General features: G+C 42.5%; 1 protein-coding gene across 2 annotated transcripts; it reads right to left on the bottom strand.

Annotated features, from left to right (window-relative positions):
* Positions 1–844: 844 nt before the first annotated feature.
* LOC139572781 (sugar transporter SWEET1-like) lies at positions 845–6,811 on the bottom strand. Of its 2 annotated transcripts, XM_071395548.1 has the most exons (6): positions 6,557–6,811; positions 6,003–6,080; positions 5,762–5,885; positions 5,135–5,296; positions 3,627–3,746; positions 845–1,774 (listed from the first exon to the last, which is right to left on the bottom strand). In XM_071395548.1, exons 1-6 carry the CDS (start codon positions 6,622–6,624, stop codon positions 1,667–1,669), a joined length of 660 nt encoding a protein of 219 aa, XP_071251649.1. In that variant the 5' UTR covers positions 6,625–6,811; the 3' UTR covers positions 845–1,666. The 2 variants fall into 2 exon arrangements, with proteins under 2 accessions (XP_071251649.1, XP_071251650.1); XM_071395549.1 differs by lacking the exon at positions 3,627–3,746 and having other exon boundaries at positions 6,557–6,762.
* Positions 6,812–14,387: the final 7,576 nt, after the last annotated feature.

The raw sequence follows: 14,387 nt of genomic DNA, 5'->3' as shown, positions 1-14,387 counted from the left end.
TGAAGTTTCAAGAACACCGTGGCCTCCATCATTCTTAAATGGAAGAAGTTTGGAACCACCAAGACTCTTCCTAGAGCTGGCCACCGGGCCAAACTGAGCAATCTGGGGAGAAGGGCCTTGGTCAGGGAGGTGACCAAGAACATGACAGAGCTCCTCTGTGGAAATGGGAGAACCTTCCAGAAGAACAACCTTTTTTCAGAACTCCACCAATCAGGCCTTTAATGTAGAGTTGCCAGATGGAAGCCACTCCTCAGTATAAGGCTCATGACAGCCCGCTTGGAATTTGCCAAAAGGCACCTAAAGGACTCTCAGACCATGAGAAACAAGATTCTCTGGTCTGATGAAACCAAGATTGAACTCTTTGGCCTGAATGCCAAGCATCATATCTGGATGAAACCTGGCACCATCCCTACGGTGAAGCATGGTGGTGGCAGCATCAGGCTGTGGGGATGTTTTTCAGCGACAGGGACAGGGAGACTAGTCAGGATTGAAGATGAACGGAGCAAGTACAGAGAGATCCTTGATGAAAACCTGCTCCAGAGCGCTAAGGACCTCAGTCTGAGGCGAAGGTTCACCTTCCAACAGGATAATGACCCTAAGCACACAGTGGCTTCGGGAGAAGTCTCTGGACTTGAACCCGATCTAACATCTCTGGAGAGACCTGAAAATAGCTGTGTAGCAACATTCCCATCCAACCTGACAGAGTTTGAGAAGATCTGCAGAGAAGAATGGGAGAAACTCCCCAAATACAAGTTTGTAGTGTCATACCCAAGAAGACTCATGGCTGTAATCGCTGCCAAAGGTGCTTCAACAAAGTACTGAGTAAAGGGTCTGAAAACTTATGTAAATTTGATATTTCCATTTATTTTATTTTATAAATGTACAAAATTTTAAAAGATAAACCTCTCTTTGCTTTGTCATTATGGGGTATTGTGTGTAGATTGAGGAAAATAAACAATTTAATACATTTTAGTGTAAGGCTGTAACGTAAGAAAATGTGGAAAAACTCAAGGGGTCTGAAAACTTTCCTAATGCACTGTACATCAGTCTAGTTAAAAGAGAAGGATAACAACCCAGCAGATACTGTGGCTACCAGGAACAGTTGTTCACCCCTAGTTCACAGGGTACCATAGTGATGAGGACAGACAAGTCAACTATAAAGGTGAGGGGGTCTCAAACCCCACTAGAGGCGGGATCATCCTGCCCTGTTAGTTAGAGCGATTCAACCAATAGCAGCGCATTGATGCTGAGCAAAAAACCTCCCACTGGGTAACAGAGACTACTGTGAATGACAGGGCAGGACTGTCCCGCCCATGGTTGAGTTCTCAGGTGGCACTAATGTCTCAGACTAGGACAGAAGGCACTAAAAGGAAATGGTGGAGGGAGAAAGATGAGGAAGATGCCCCTAACCACTGATACAGGGTCAGATATTTATTCATAATTGTTCATCCCCCATTGCTAGGGTACTCTGATCCTAGATCTGTGATTAGGGACAGCTTCTGCCTTGAGAGGAGAAAGTCTTCTTAAACCCTTGGTGGTTAGGAGTGATCATGAATCATTTACAATATGAGTAACAATATCAGTGATTGACAGCCTGACCATGATAGGGTCAAGAAGCCTGTTATCTCTCTCCCTTGTAACCATTGGTGTGCGAGTCTCCAGCCACTTAGATTTCGATGAGCTTATAGGATTGCACGCCTTGATTGACAGATGCAAATCTCCAGAACAGGAAGAACCGGATGAGACTGGTCACAATGCCTGGCATGTTTGGAACCTGGAACACACAAACAAACACACAGAGGTTAAAGCCTGGCGGGTAGGAGCATTGGGCCAGTAACCGAAAGGTTGCTGGATCGAATCCCCGAGCTGACAAGGTAAAAATCTGTCATTCTGCCCCTAAGCAAGGCAGTTAACCCCCTGTTCCCCGGGCGCCGAAGACCTGGATGTCGATTAAGGCAGTTCTCCGCACCGCTCTGATTCAGAGGGGTTGGCTTAAATGCGGAAGACACATTTCAGTTGTACAACTGCCTAGGTATCCCCCTTTCCCTAAAGGTAATTTACAATAATTTAAAAGTCCCCTTCCATCTAGCCCCTACCATGTCTCACATACAGTCTATTCAGACCCCTTGACTTTTTCCACATTTTGTTACTTTACAGCCTCATTCAAAAATGTATTAAATAAAAATAAATTATCTTCAATCTACACACAATACCCCATAATGACAAAGCAAGAACTAGATTATTATTATTATTTTTTTTTTTAAATACCTTATTTACTTAAGTATTCAGACCCTTTGCTATGAGACAGAAAGAAATGGAGCTCAGGTGCATCCTGTTTCCATTGATCATCCTTGAGATGTTTCTACAACTTGATTGGAGTCCATCTGTGGTAAATTCATTTGATTGGACATGATTTGGAAAGGCACACACCTGTCTAGATAAGGTCCCACAGTTGTCAGTGCAACCGTAGAGGTCCGAGACAGGACTGTGTCAAGGCACAGATCTGGGGAAGGGTACCAAAACATTTATGCAGCATTGAAGGTCTCCAAGAACACAGTGACCTCCATCATTCTTAAATGGAAGAATTTTGGAACCACCAAGACTCTTCCTAGAGTTGGCCACCCGGCCAAAATGAGCAATCGGGGGGAAAAGGGCCTTGGTCAGGGAGGTGACCAAGAACACTCTGACATAGCTCCAGAGTTCCTCTGTGGAGATGGGAGAATCTTCCAGAAGGATAACCATCTCTGCAGCACTCCACCAAATCAGGATTTTATGGTATCGTGGCCAGATGGAAGCCACTCCTCAGTAAAAGGCACATGACAGCCTGCTTGGAGTTTGCCAAAATGCACCTAAAGACTCAGACCATGAGAAACAAGATTCTCTACTCTGATGAAACCAAGATTGAACTATTTGGCCTGAATGCCAAGCGTCACGTCTGGTGGAAACCTGGCACCATCCCTATGGTGAAACATTGTGGTGGCAGCATCATGCTGTGAGGATGTTTTCAGCGGCAGGGAGTCTAGTCAGGTTCGAGGGAAAGATGAACGTAGCAAAGTACAGAGAGATCCTTGATGAAAACCTGCACCAGAGAGCTCAGGACCTCAGACTGAGGCGAAGGTTCACCTTCTAACAGGACAACAACCCTGCCAAGACAACGCAGAAGTGGCTTCGGGACAAGTCACTGAATGTCCTTGAGTGGCCCAGCCAGAGCCTGGACTTGAACCCGATCGAACATCTCTGGAGAGACCTGAAAATAGCTGTGCAGCGACATTCTCCATCAACCTGACAGAGCTTGAGAGGATCTGCAGAGAAGAATGAGAGAAACTCCTCAGATACAGGTGTGCCAAGCTTGTAGTGTCATACCCAAGAAGACCCGAGGCTGTAATCGCTGCCAAAGTACAGAGTAAAGGGTCTGAATACTTATGTAAACGTGATATTTTAGTTGTGTATTTTTTATAAATTAATACAGTTGCAAAAATGTCTATAAAACTTGTTTTTTAATTTGTCATTATGAGGTATTTTATGCAGATTGATGAGGGAAAAAAATATTTTATACATTTCAAAATAAGACGTGGAAAAAGTCAAGGGGTCTGAATACTTTCCAAATGTACTGTATACACACACACCATGATATAGTAGTCTTGCAGCTGTAGTCCATAGAGCGTCCAGGATGTTGAGGTGAGGAAGGTAGCTACAGTCAAAGAGAAGGACAAACGCTCCACACTACCAGTACGCACTATCTCCATCTGACAGAGAAGAGAGGGGGCGAGAGAGGAGAGGGGGCGAGAGAGGAGAGGGGACGAGAGGGGACGAGAGAGGAGAGGGGGCGAGAGAGGAGAGACAGAGAGAGAGAGAGAGAGAGAGAGAGAGAGAGAGAGAGAGAGAGAGAGAGAGAGAGAGAGGAGAGACGGGGAGAGAGAGAGAGAGAGGAGAGACGGAGAGACGGAGAGAGAGGAGAGACGGAGAGAGAGGAGAGACGGAGAGAGAGAGAGAGGAGAGACGGAGAGAGAGAGAGAGGAGAGACGGAGAGAGAGAGAGAGAGGAGAGACGGAGAGAGAGAGAGAGAGAGGAGAGACGGAGAGAGAGAGAGGAGAGACGGAGAGAGAGAGGAGAGACGGAGAGAGAGAGAGAGAGAGAGAGAGAGGAGAGACAGAGAGAGGAGAGACAGAGAGAGTAGGTTATGAATTGACACAATTCCAATATATCCAGAAAGAGCATAAGGGATAAAACACAAACCCAGAACAACAGGAAGAACAGCTGAGAGAAAGGCAGGAAATAGACACAGGATGATATGAGGAGACAGAGGGAGAGAGAATGAGACAAACAGGAAGGTGGAGGGCAGTGCTGCACAATTCATCCAATTCCCATCAAAATCGCAATATTGACATGTGCAATATCCATATAGGAAGAGATCCATATTGCAATATTTAGAAACGCCACGTGTAACATCTGTTTTTATAGTTTCCTCAGTTTGTCTCTCTTCCTCTCCCTTCTTGCAGCTGCTTCCAACCACCAAGCCCCACCCCCTGTCACTCAAGCAGCACACTTCCTATGCCCTCCCAGGCCCACCCATGGCTGAGCCCCTGCCCAGTCATGTGAAATCCATAGATTAGGGCCTAATGAATTTATTTCAATTGGCTGATTTCCTTATATGAACTGTAACTCAGTTGTTGCATGTTGAGTTTAGATTTTTGTTCAGTATATATCGCAATATTTGCACCCCAAAATAAATAATCACAATTCGACTTTTTTTCCCATATCATGCAGCCCGGGCGGAGGAATAAACAGTAACACGGAGGCAACAGAGGGAAAGAGAGGAGTCAAAGGGCAAGGGGAGAGAGAGTGATTAGAGGTGGTCATGTTCTGAAGATGGAATCTTATTGGCCTGTTGTTGGTCTACCTTACATATTTATGAGAGTATGTGAGGAATCTGAGTATAGTGGGTATCAGGGTGGTAGGTATCAGAACATTGGAAAAATAGGTCTGTTTACCAGGCTAGTGAGTGTATGTTATCTGAACGTTGTATTAAAGTTGTATAAAATTTCTTCACCAGTGCGTGGAAGAATGTGTCCAAAGCGTGGACATAGGGTGCATATTGTATAAACACTGTGTCAGAAAAGGTTTGCATATTTACCAGGTCAGCGAGTGGACTCAGGTACATGCTGATAGTGAACAGGCTGCAGGTGAGACCTAGCTGGGCCAGCTGAGACTCTCCCTGAGGCAGGAGAACACTGAAGTACAGCCAGCCTCCACAGACCACTCCTCCTGCTAGTAACGTCTGAGAGGTCACTCGCCTCTGGAACGAACACACACACAAGTTCACTGACCCCATACTAATTTTAACAATTTTGGCACACACCCTAAAACTAGGCTTCAAGCAGGGAACCAGTGGGCAGATATAATAAAAGTGTACTTCAAACCCTAACGGAAAAATGGTGTAGTGGCAGTAGGAGAGACTATAAAACACTGTGGTCAGCTCACCTTGTCATTGGTGTAGTGGCAGTAGGAGAGACTATAAAACACTGTGGTCAGCTCACCTTGTCATTGGTGGAGTGGCAGTAGGAGAGACTATAAAACACTGTGGTCAGCTCACCTTGTCATTGGTGTAGTGGCAGTAGGAGAGACTATAAAACACTGTGGTCAGCTCACCTTGTCATTGGTGTAGTGGCAGTAGGAGAGACTATAAAACACTGTGGTCAGCTCACCTTGTCATTGGTGTAGTGGCAGTAGGAGAGACTATAAAACACTGTGGTCAGCTCACCTTGTCACTGGTGTAGTGGCAGTAGGAGAGGATGTAGAGGGACTGTAGACAGGCTCCTATGGTGTTAACCAGGACCAGAGTCCCATCCGTCTTCAGTATCCCATAATACAGCCAGCCCAGGTTACTATAGAGACAGACAAGACTTTAGCTCAGTGGACTAACACAGTATGACTTGTGCAGATGACCCGGGTTTGATCAGTGGTCACTGGCACGTTGCCTAGGCACCACACACACAGCTTACTTGAGGCATGTGGTGAGGAAGGGGAGGAACTGGACGTTATCTGCACTTTTGGAAGCTCTCATCTTCTTCAGGTCCGTCCTGACAGAGGATCGATCACACACACACACACACACACACACACACACACACACACACACACACACACACACACACACACACACACACACACACACACACACACACACACACACACACACACACACACACCACACACACAAATCTAGCATAAGAAAAAGGATGCAACTGAACTAAAACATGATTTTATTATCACCTGTCCTGAGTATTCTATTTACACAAGCCTCGGGCATTGAACGAATAACTAAGCAAATATTTGATTAACTCATATCTGTGAGATAAGGGTGGACCAGCTAGCTAGCTAACCAACACCTAGCTAGCTATGTTTCCGCAGTTTAATGCAATTCAAACAAGCAAATTAGAACTGAATTTGGTCTCTGCCCAAGTTTGCGATGTTGGCAATAAAGAACAGTTATCTAGCTAACGTTAGCTACTTAGCCAGATAGTTTCTCTGAAAAGCAGAAAGCTGTCAAACTTACAGTCCAGTCGAGAACATCCCGACTGTAAATACGATGCACGCCCATGATAGAAACTGCAAAAACTCCATAGATCGGAAAACGGAATATGTGGTGCACTACCTAGATAGCTAGGTATGTGTCTAAATTGTGAGTAATTTCGCTATGAATATCAAATCAGCTATCGCACAAATAGTTGACATCTGCATCAGCGACTCAACGTTGACGTCGTTCTAACTACACTGTATTTCCGTGTTTGTAATCAGGGGCGTATTCATTACGCCAATTCTGTTGCAAAACGTTTCTTATACGGAAGCAAACAGAACAAAACGGAAAGAGACCTAAATTCATGTGTCCAATAGAAACTCTCGTTTTGCTCTGTTTGCTTTAGTTTGGTTCTTTAACGGTAAACGGTTTCCTTAATGAATACGCCACAGTATTCTGAAAGAATTCTGCACTCTGATTGGCAGATAAGGATGAGAGGATGGATAGGTTTCCACCAATGATATGATGGTCAATATGACGATGGATGATTTCGCTCGTAATCCAGCAAGGACTTTAGGTACAGATCTTGGATCAGCCTTTTCTCCCAACACATTAACCTTAACCATAAAGGGAAAGAATGATAAACTGACCTTAGATCAGTGTCCACGGGCAACTCTGGAGACATGAAGTTGTATCTGTGATCACCAACAATGGGATTTAGATGTTGCCGAGGGTACCGCTACATCAGTGTTCAGGGACATATTATAAGGTCACTAAATGCACTCATTTAGATGAACGCAGCAGAATATAGTCTATGTCAAACGTGCAGGAGGGGGAGATCATGATACTCTGATCAAATAGTGTAAAACCACAGTCTGTTTTGGGGTAGGTAGGCCACCTCTGCAAAAACCCAACTCTGGAGACATGAAGTTGTATCTGTGATCACCAACAATGGGATTTAGATGTTGCCGAGGGTACCGCTACATCAGTGTTCAGGGACATATTATAAGGTCACTAAATGCACTCATTTAGATGAACGCAGCAGAATATAGTCTATGTCAAACGTGCAGGAGGGGGAGATCATGATACTCTGATCAAATAGTGTAAAACCACAGTCTGTTTTGGGGTAGGTAGGCCACCTCTGCAAAAACCTACTAAACCTACTACAGGTAATCAAACAAAAGTAGCAAATGGATGGTGGTACCTGGATGGTGGTACCTGCTAGCAGGTGGTACCACCATCCAGGTACCACCATCCATTTGCTACTTTTGTTTGATTACCTGCCATCGGAGTATTTAGAAATATATGGCTCAAGCAATCAATTAATCAAATGTATTTGATTAGTAGTCCATTTTAGTAGTCCATTTTACAACAGCAGTTGCCTGTCAAATGTTTTACTTTTTTAAATTTAACCTTTATTTAACTAGGCAATTCAGTTAAGAACAAATTCTTATTTACAATGACGGCCTAGGAACAGTGGGTTAACTGCCTTGTTCAGAGGCAGAACGACAGATTTTTACCTTGTCAGCTCGGATTCTGTATCTGTGCTCCATAATAGCTGGATATAACTCCCATCCTTAGCAAATAATATCCTAATGACATATTCCTCTATGGGACAGACAACAAGACGACAGTCAGAATACTGGGATGTCTAGTAGTGTAGTCTGGGCATCACACAGTGTGAAGTTTTCACCTTGGAGACATGCTGGGTTGGAATGAATGACATCCTCTTCTGTATCATCACTGAGATCCAATATAAATACCCAAATATAGCCTGGAATGTTGTAAACAGTGTAACTTTATACCACATACACCCTCTTCACAATATGCACCTTTATGTTATGTAGGATAATAATGAGCAATAGGGTTTTGTACATTGTGAGGGGGAACTCATCTCAGTCACTACAGTGTGAAGTGGAATTGCTCCTAATTCACGTTTTGCCTGTGTAATAAACATTTCCAGGTGAACAAAAAGGAGAGCAGTTGTAGATGAAGTCAATCAAAAATCAACCCTGTTAATTACAAGTTGCAACAGGGAGACACCACCCAGCATTGAAGCAGAGAAAATGTCTAACTGGCCTCTTGGAGACAGAACCTTTATATCTTAATCAGACAGCACCAAATGTCCTGGAAACAGCAGCCTGAGAGGCTTGTAGGAAGTCAAAACAAAAAGGCAACGACTTTGTCGTTGACCATCAACCCATACTAGTGACCTTCAACCCACACTAGTGACCATCAACCCACACTAGTGACCATCAACCCACACTAGTGACCTTCAACCCACACTAGTGACCATCAACCCACACTAGTGACCATCAACCCACACTAGTGACCATCAACCCACACTAGTGACCTTCAACCCACACTAGTGACCATCAACCCACACTAGTGACCATCAACCCACACTAGTGACCATCAACTCACACTAGTGACCATCAACCCACACTAGTGACCGTCAACCCACACTAGTGACCATCAACCCACACTAATGACCATCAACCCACACTAGTGACCATCAACCCACACTAGTGACCATCAACCCACACTAGTGACCTTCAACCCACACTAGTGACCATCAACCCACACTAGTGACCTTCAACCCACACTAGTGACTGTCAACCCACATTAGTGACCGTCAACCCACACTAATGACCATCAACCCACACTAGTGACCTTCAACCCACACTAGTGACCATCAACCCACACTAGTGACCTTCAACCCACACTAGTGACTGTCAACCCACACTAGTGACCGTCAACCCACACTAGTGACCGTCAACCCACACTAGTGACCATCAACCCACACTAGTGACCATCAACCCACATTAGTGACCGTCAACCCACACTAATGACCGTCAACCCACACTAGTGACCATCAACTCACACTAGTGACCATCAACCCACACTAGTGACCGTCAACCCACACCTTGAGTTTCACAAACAGAACAGTGGAAATGAAGTGTAATAAAGAAACTCCAAATATGCTAAACATTGTGTCTAAACTGAATATGAACTTTAGTTACAGTACCTTCAGAAAGTATTCACACCCCTTGACTTTTTCTACATGTTGCTATGTTACAGCCTGCATTTACATTATATTTATTAGAGATTTTGTGTCACTGATCTACACACAATACCCCATGTCAAAAATGTATTTTGTTTGTAGAAAAATTTCGAAATGAATACAAAACGAAAAGCTGAAATGTCTTGAGTCAATAAGTATTCAACTCGTTTGTTATGGCAAACCTAAATAAGTTCAGGAGTAAAAATGTCTTTAGTCAATAAGTATTCAACCCGTTTGTTATGGCAAGCCTCAATAAGTTCAGGAGTAAAAATGTCTTTAGTCAATAAGTATTCAACCCGTTTGTTATGGCAAGCCTCAATAAGTTCAGGAGTAAAAATCTCTTTAGTCAATAAGTATTCAACCCGTTTGTTATGGCAAGCCTCAATAAGTTCAGGAGTAAAAATGTCTTTAGTCAATAAGTATTCAACCCGTTTGTTATGGCAAGCCTCAATATGTTCAGGAGTAAAAATGTGCTTAACAAATCACACAGTTGCATTGACTCATTCTGTGTTCAATAATAGTGGTTAACATATTTTTTGATGACTAACCAATCTCTGTACCCCACACATACAATTATCTGTAAGGTCCCTCAATCGAGTAGTGAATTTCATGCACTGATTCAACCACAAAGACCAGGGAGTTTTTTCAATGCCTCGCAAAGAAAGGCACCGATTGGTAAGAAGACGCTGAATATCCCTTTGAGCATGGTGAAGTTATTAATTAGGTTTTGAATGGTGTATTAATACACCCAGTCACTACAAAGATATAGGCGTCCTTCCTAACTCAGTTGCCAGAGAGGAAGGAAACTGCTCAGGAATTTCACCATAAGGCCAATGGTGATTTTAAAACAGTTACAAAGTTTAATGGCTGTGATAGGAGAAAACTGAGGATGGATCAACAACATTGTAGTTACAATACTAACCTAAATGACAGAATGAAAATAAGGAAGCTTGCACAGAATAAACAATATTCCAAAACATACATCCTTTTTTCAACAAGGCTCTAAAGTAATACTGCAAAACATTTTTGCTAATAAATTAACTTTTTGTCCTGAATACAAAGGATTATGTTTGGGGAAAATCCAACACAACACATCACTGAGTACCACTCTTCATATTTTCAAGCATGGTGGTGGCTGCATCATGTTATGGGCATGCTTGTCATTGGCAAGGACTAGGGATTTTTTTTTAATAAAAAGAAACAGAAGGCAGCTAAGCACAGACAAAATCCTAGAGGAAAACCTGGTTCAGTCTTGCAACAGACACTGGGAGACAAATTCACCTTTCAGCAGGACAATAACTTAAAACACAAGGACAAATATACACTGGAGTTGCTAAGACAACATTGAATTTTCTTGAGTGGCCTAGTTAATGTTTTGACATAAATTGGCTTGAAAACCTATGGCAAGATCAACAACCAACTTGACATAGCTTGAAGAATTTTAAAATAATAATGGGTAAATATTGCACAATCCAGGTGTGCAAAGCTCTTAGAGACTTACCCAGAAAGACTCACAGCTGTAATCGCTGCCAACTGTGTTTCTCACATGTATTGTCTCAGGGGGTTGAATACTTATGTAATCAAGGTATTAGTGTTTTATTTTTCAACATTGTAATAAATGTTAGAATTTTTCTTCCACTTTGACATTACAGAGTATGTTGTGTAGCTCGTTGACCAAAAATGACAATTAAATCCACTTTAATCCCACTTTGTAACCCAACAAAATGTGGAAAAAGTCAAGGACTGTTTCTGTATCTTAAATGTCCCCATTACAGTCTTCTTTTATGAAGGAAGAGTTTATTTCCAAAATGCTATATCCCCCAACTCTTCCACCAGTGACTTTTCATCACAAATGATTGCTTATGGGTACCATCATCTGTGTGTAAAATATAACTGTTCTCAGATTTGAATTAGATGTGTATGAAAATGAGTTTTTTTTGCTAAATGCTATATATGCATTGTTTAGCTGGAATGGAATGTTAGCATCCTGTATATTTGACTGTGCTATGTAGTTGTCTCACCTAGCTATCATAAGATAAATGCCCTTACTGTAAGTCGCGCTGGATAAGAGCATCTGCTAAATGACTAAAATTAAAATGTAAACGTTTTAAATACAGATCTCATATTACTGAAAAACAAATTTTTTGTCTATTAAAATAACATCAAATTGATCAGAAATACTGTGTAGACATTGTTAATGTTGTAAATTACTATTATAGCTGGAAACGGCTGATTTTTAATGGAATATCTACATAGGTTTACAGAGGCCCATTATCAGCAACCATCACTCCTGTGTTCCAATGGCCCGTTGTGTTAGCTAATCCAAGTTTATCCTTTTAAAAGGGTAATTGATCATTAGTAAACCCTTTTGCAATTGTGTTAACACAGCTGAAAACTGTTGTCCTGATTAAAGAAGCAATACAACTGGCCTTCTTTAGACTAGTTGAGTATTTGGAGCATCAGCATTTGTGGGTTCGATTACAGGATGAAAATGCCAGAAACAAAGAACTTTCTTCTGAAACTCGTCAGTCTTTTCTTGTTCTGAGAAATGAAGGCTATTCCATGCAAGAAATTGCCAAGAAACTGAAGATCTCGTACAATGCTGTGTACTACTCCCTTCACAGAATAGCGCAAACTGAATCTAACCAGAATAGAAAGAGGAGTAGGAGGCCCCGGTGCACAACTGAGCAAGAGGACAAGTACATTAAAGTGTCTAGTTTGAGAAACAGATGCCTCACAAGTCCTGAACTGGCAGCTTCATTAAATAGTACCCACAAAACACCAGTCTCAACGTCAACAGTGAAGAGGCGACTCTGGGATGCTGGCCTTCTATCCAAAACGGAGATGGATAAATATGTATAAGTATGGATAAACCTCTTCTCCAATCTTTTGGACTCTATAACTAAGAACAAATGTAACCAATGTGAAATGGCTATCTAGTTAGCGGTGGTGCGCGCTAATAGCCTTTCAATCGGTTACATTTGTAATCCTAAATTGTAATCCTAAATGAAATGCTAAAATATACAGACAACAAATTCCAATCGGCTATACTTAAACTCTTTAATATTAACATCCTCCACAGCTCTGGCATCTTCCCCAATCCAAGGACTGATCACCACAAACGTGGAGACAAATGACCCCAATAATTACCGTGGGATATGCGTCAACAGCAACCTTGGGAAAATCCTCTTCATTATCCTTAACAGCAGACTCATACATTTATTCAGTGAAAACAATGTACTGAGCAAATTGGCTTTTTACCAAATTACTGTACGACCGACCACGTATTCACCCTGCACACCCTATTGACAAAATGTCTCTATTCCTTTGGAACTTTTTCACTTGTTTCTTTTGCTTTTGTTTATCTATTTCACTTGCTTTGGCAATGTCAACATGTTTCCCATTCCAATAAAGCCCTTTGAATTGAATTGAGAGAGGGAGGGGAGAGAAGAGACAAGATAGCAAACAGAAGGGCAAGGGAGAGTTTGAGGGAGAGAGTGAGAGTAGCACTTTCATATCCAGGTGTCAGTTTGCTCATGGTCTCCTGTCACCCCTCTCTCCTCCCCCTGTGCTCTCTCAAATTAGTATTATCATTTTCAGTTAAAGGGCTTTATTGGCATGGAAACATGTGTTAACATTGCCAAAGCAAGTGAAGTAGATAATATACAAAGGTGAAATAAACAATAAAATGAACAGTTAACATGACACTCACAGAAGTTCCAAAAGAAGAAAGACATTACAAATGCCATATTATGTCGATATACAGTGTTGTAACGATGTGCAAATGGTTAAAGTACAAAAGGGAAAATAAATAAACATAAATATGGGTTGTATTTACAATGGTGTTTGTTCTTCACTGGTTGCCCTTTTCTTGTGGCAACAGGTCACAAATCTTGCTGCTGTGATGACACACTGTGCTATTTCACCTAATAGATATGGGAGTTTAACAAAATCTGATTTGTTTTCAAATTCTTTGTGGATCTGTGTTATCTGAGGGAAATATGTGTCTCTAATATGGTCATACATTGGGCAGGAGGTTAGGAAGTGCAGCTCAGTTTCTACCTCATTTTGTGGGCAGTGTGCACATAGCCTGTCTTCTCTTAAGAGCCAGGTCTGCCTACGGCGGCCTTTCGCAATAGCAAGCCTATGCTCACTGAGTCTGTACATAGTCAAAGTGTCACGTGTGTGCCCTCTCCGGCCTCTAGGTCACCAGGCTGCTCATTATGGGTCACACCCGTCACCATCGTTGCGCGCACCTGCGCGTCATCAGACTTACCTGGACTCCATCATTTCCCTGATTACCTTCCCTATATCTGTCACTCCCTTTGGTTCCTTCCCCAGGTGTCATCATTTCTGTGCGTTTCTTGTTTGGTATTTAGTTGTTTATTTATTAAAACACTCACTCCCTGATCTTGCTTCCCGACTCTCAGCGCACTCGTTACACAAGACTTTCCTTAAGTTTGGGGCAGTCACAGTGGTCAGGTATTCTGCCACTGTGTACTCTCTGTTTAGGGCCAAATAGTATCTCTCTCATCCATCTCCACACCGACGTTTGGCCATAGGGCTGTGATGTTATGGCCAGAGAAAACCAGCCCAGGATGAAAGACAGAAATGGCAAAAGCGAGGGAAGGAGAGAAGAGCACGGGAAAGACATGAGGGGAGTTGGCGAGAGGGTGAGATTTCTTCAGAGATCAGATGGATGGGCCTTTGTCATCCATCAAAACAAATGTCAGAATGTCGCAGTGAAAGTTTTATACTCCAGCTGTGAATTGTGTCAAAAGTAACAACTTTGAAAGTGTGACCATC

Source organism: Salvelinus alpinus, chromosome 4 (genome assembly GCF_045679555.1).
Source record: "Salvelinus alpinus chromosome 4, SLU_Salpinus.1, whole genome shotgun sequence".
Lineage (NCBI taxonomy): Eukaryota > Metazoa > Chordata > Actinopteri > Salmoniformes > Salmonidae > Salvelinus > Salvelinus alpinus.
This window is presented reverse-complemented; position numbering and strand designations above follow the sequence as displayed.

Coding starts and splice junctions, on each gene's coding strand:
- LOC139572781 (XM_071395548.1), bottom strand. CDS start 6,624: ATGGAGTTTTTGCAGTTTCTATCATGGGCGTGCATCGTATTTACAGTC. Junction 3,747..5,134: donor TGAGTCCACTCGCTGACCTG/GTAAATATGCAA, acceptor CTTCTCTGTCAG/ATGGAGATAGTGCGTACTGG. Junction 1,775..3,626: donor TGCAAGACTACTATATCATG/GTGTGTGTGTAT, acceptor TGTGTGTTCCAG/GTTCCAAACATGCCAGGCAT.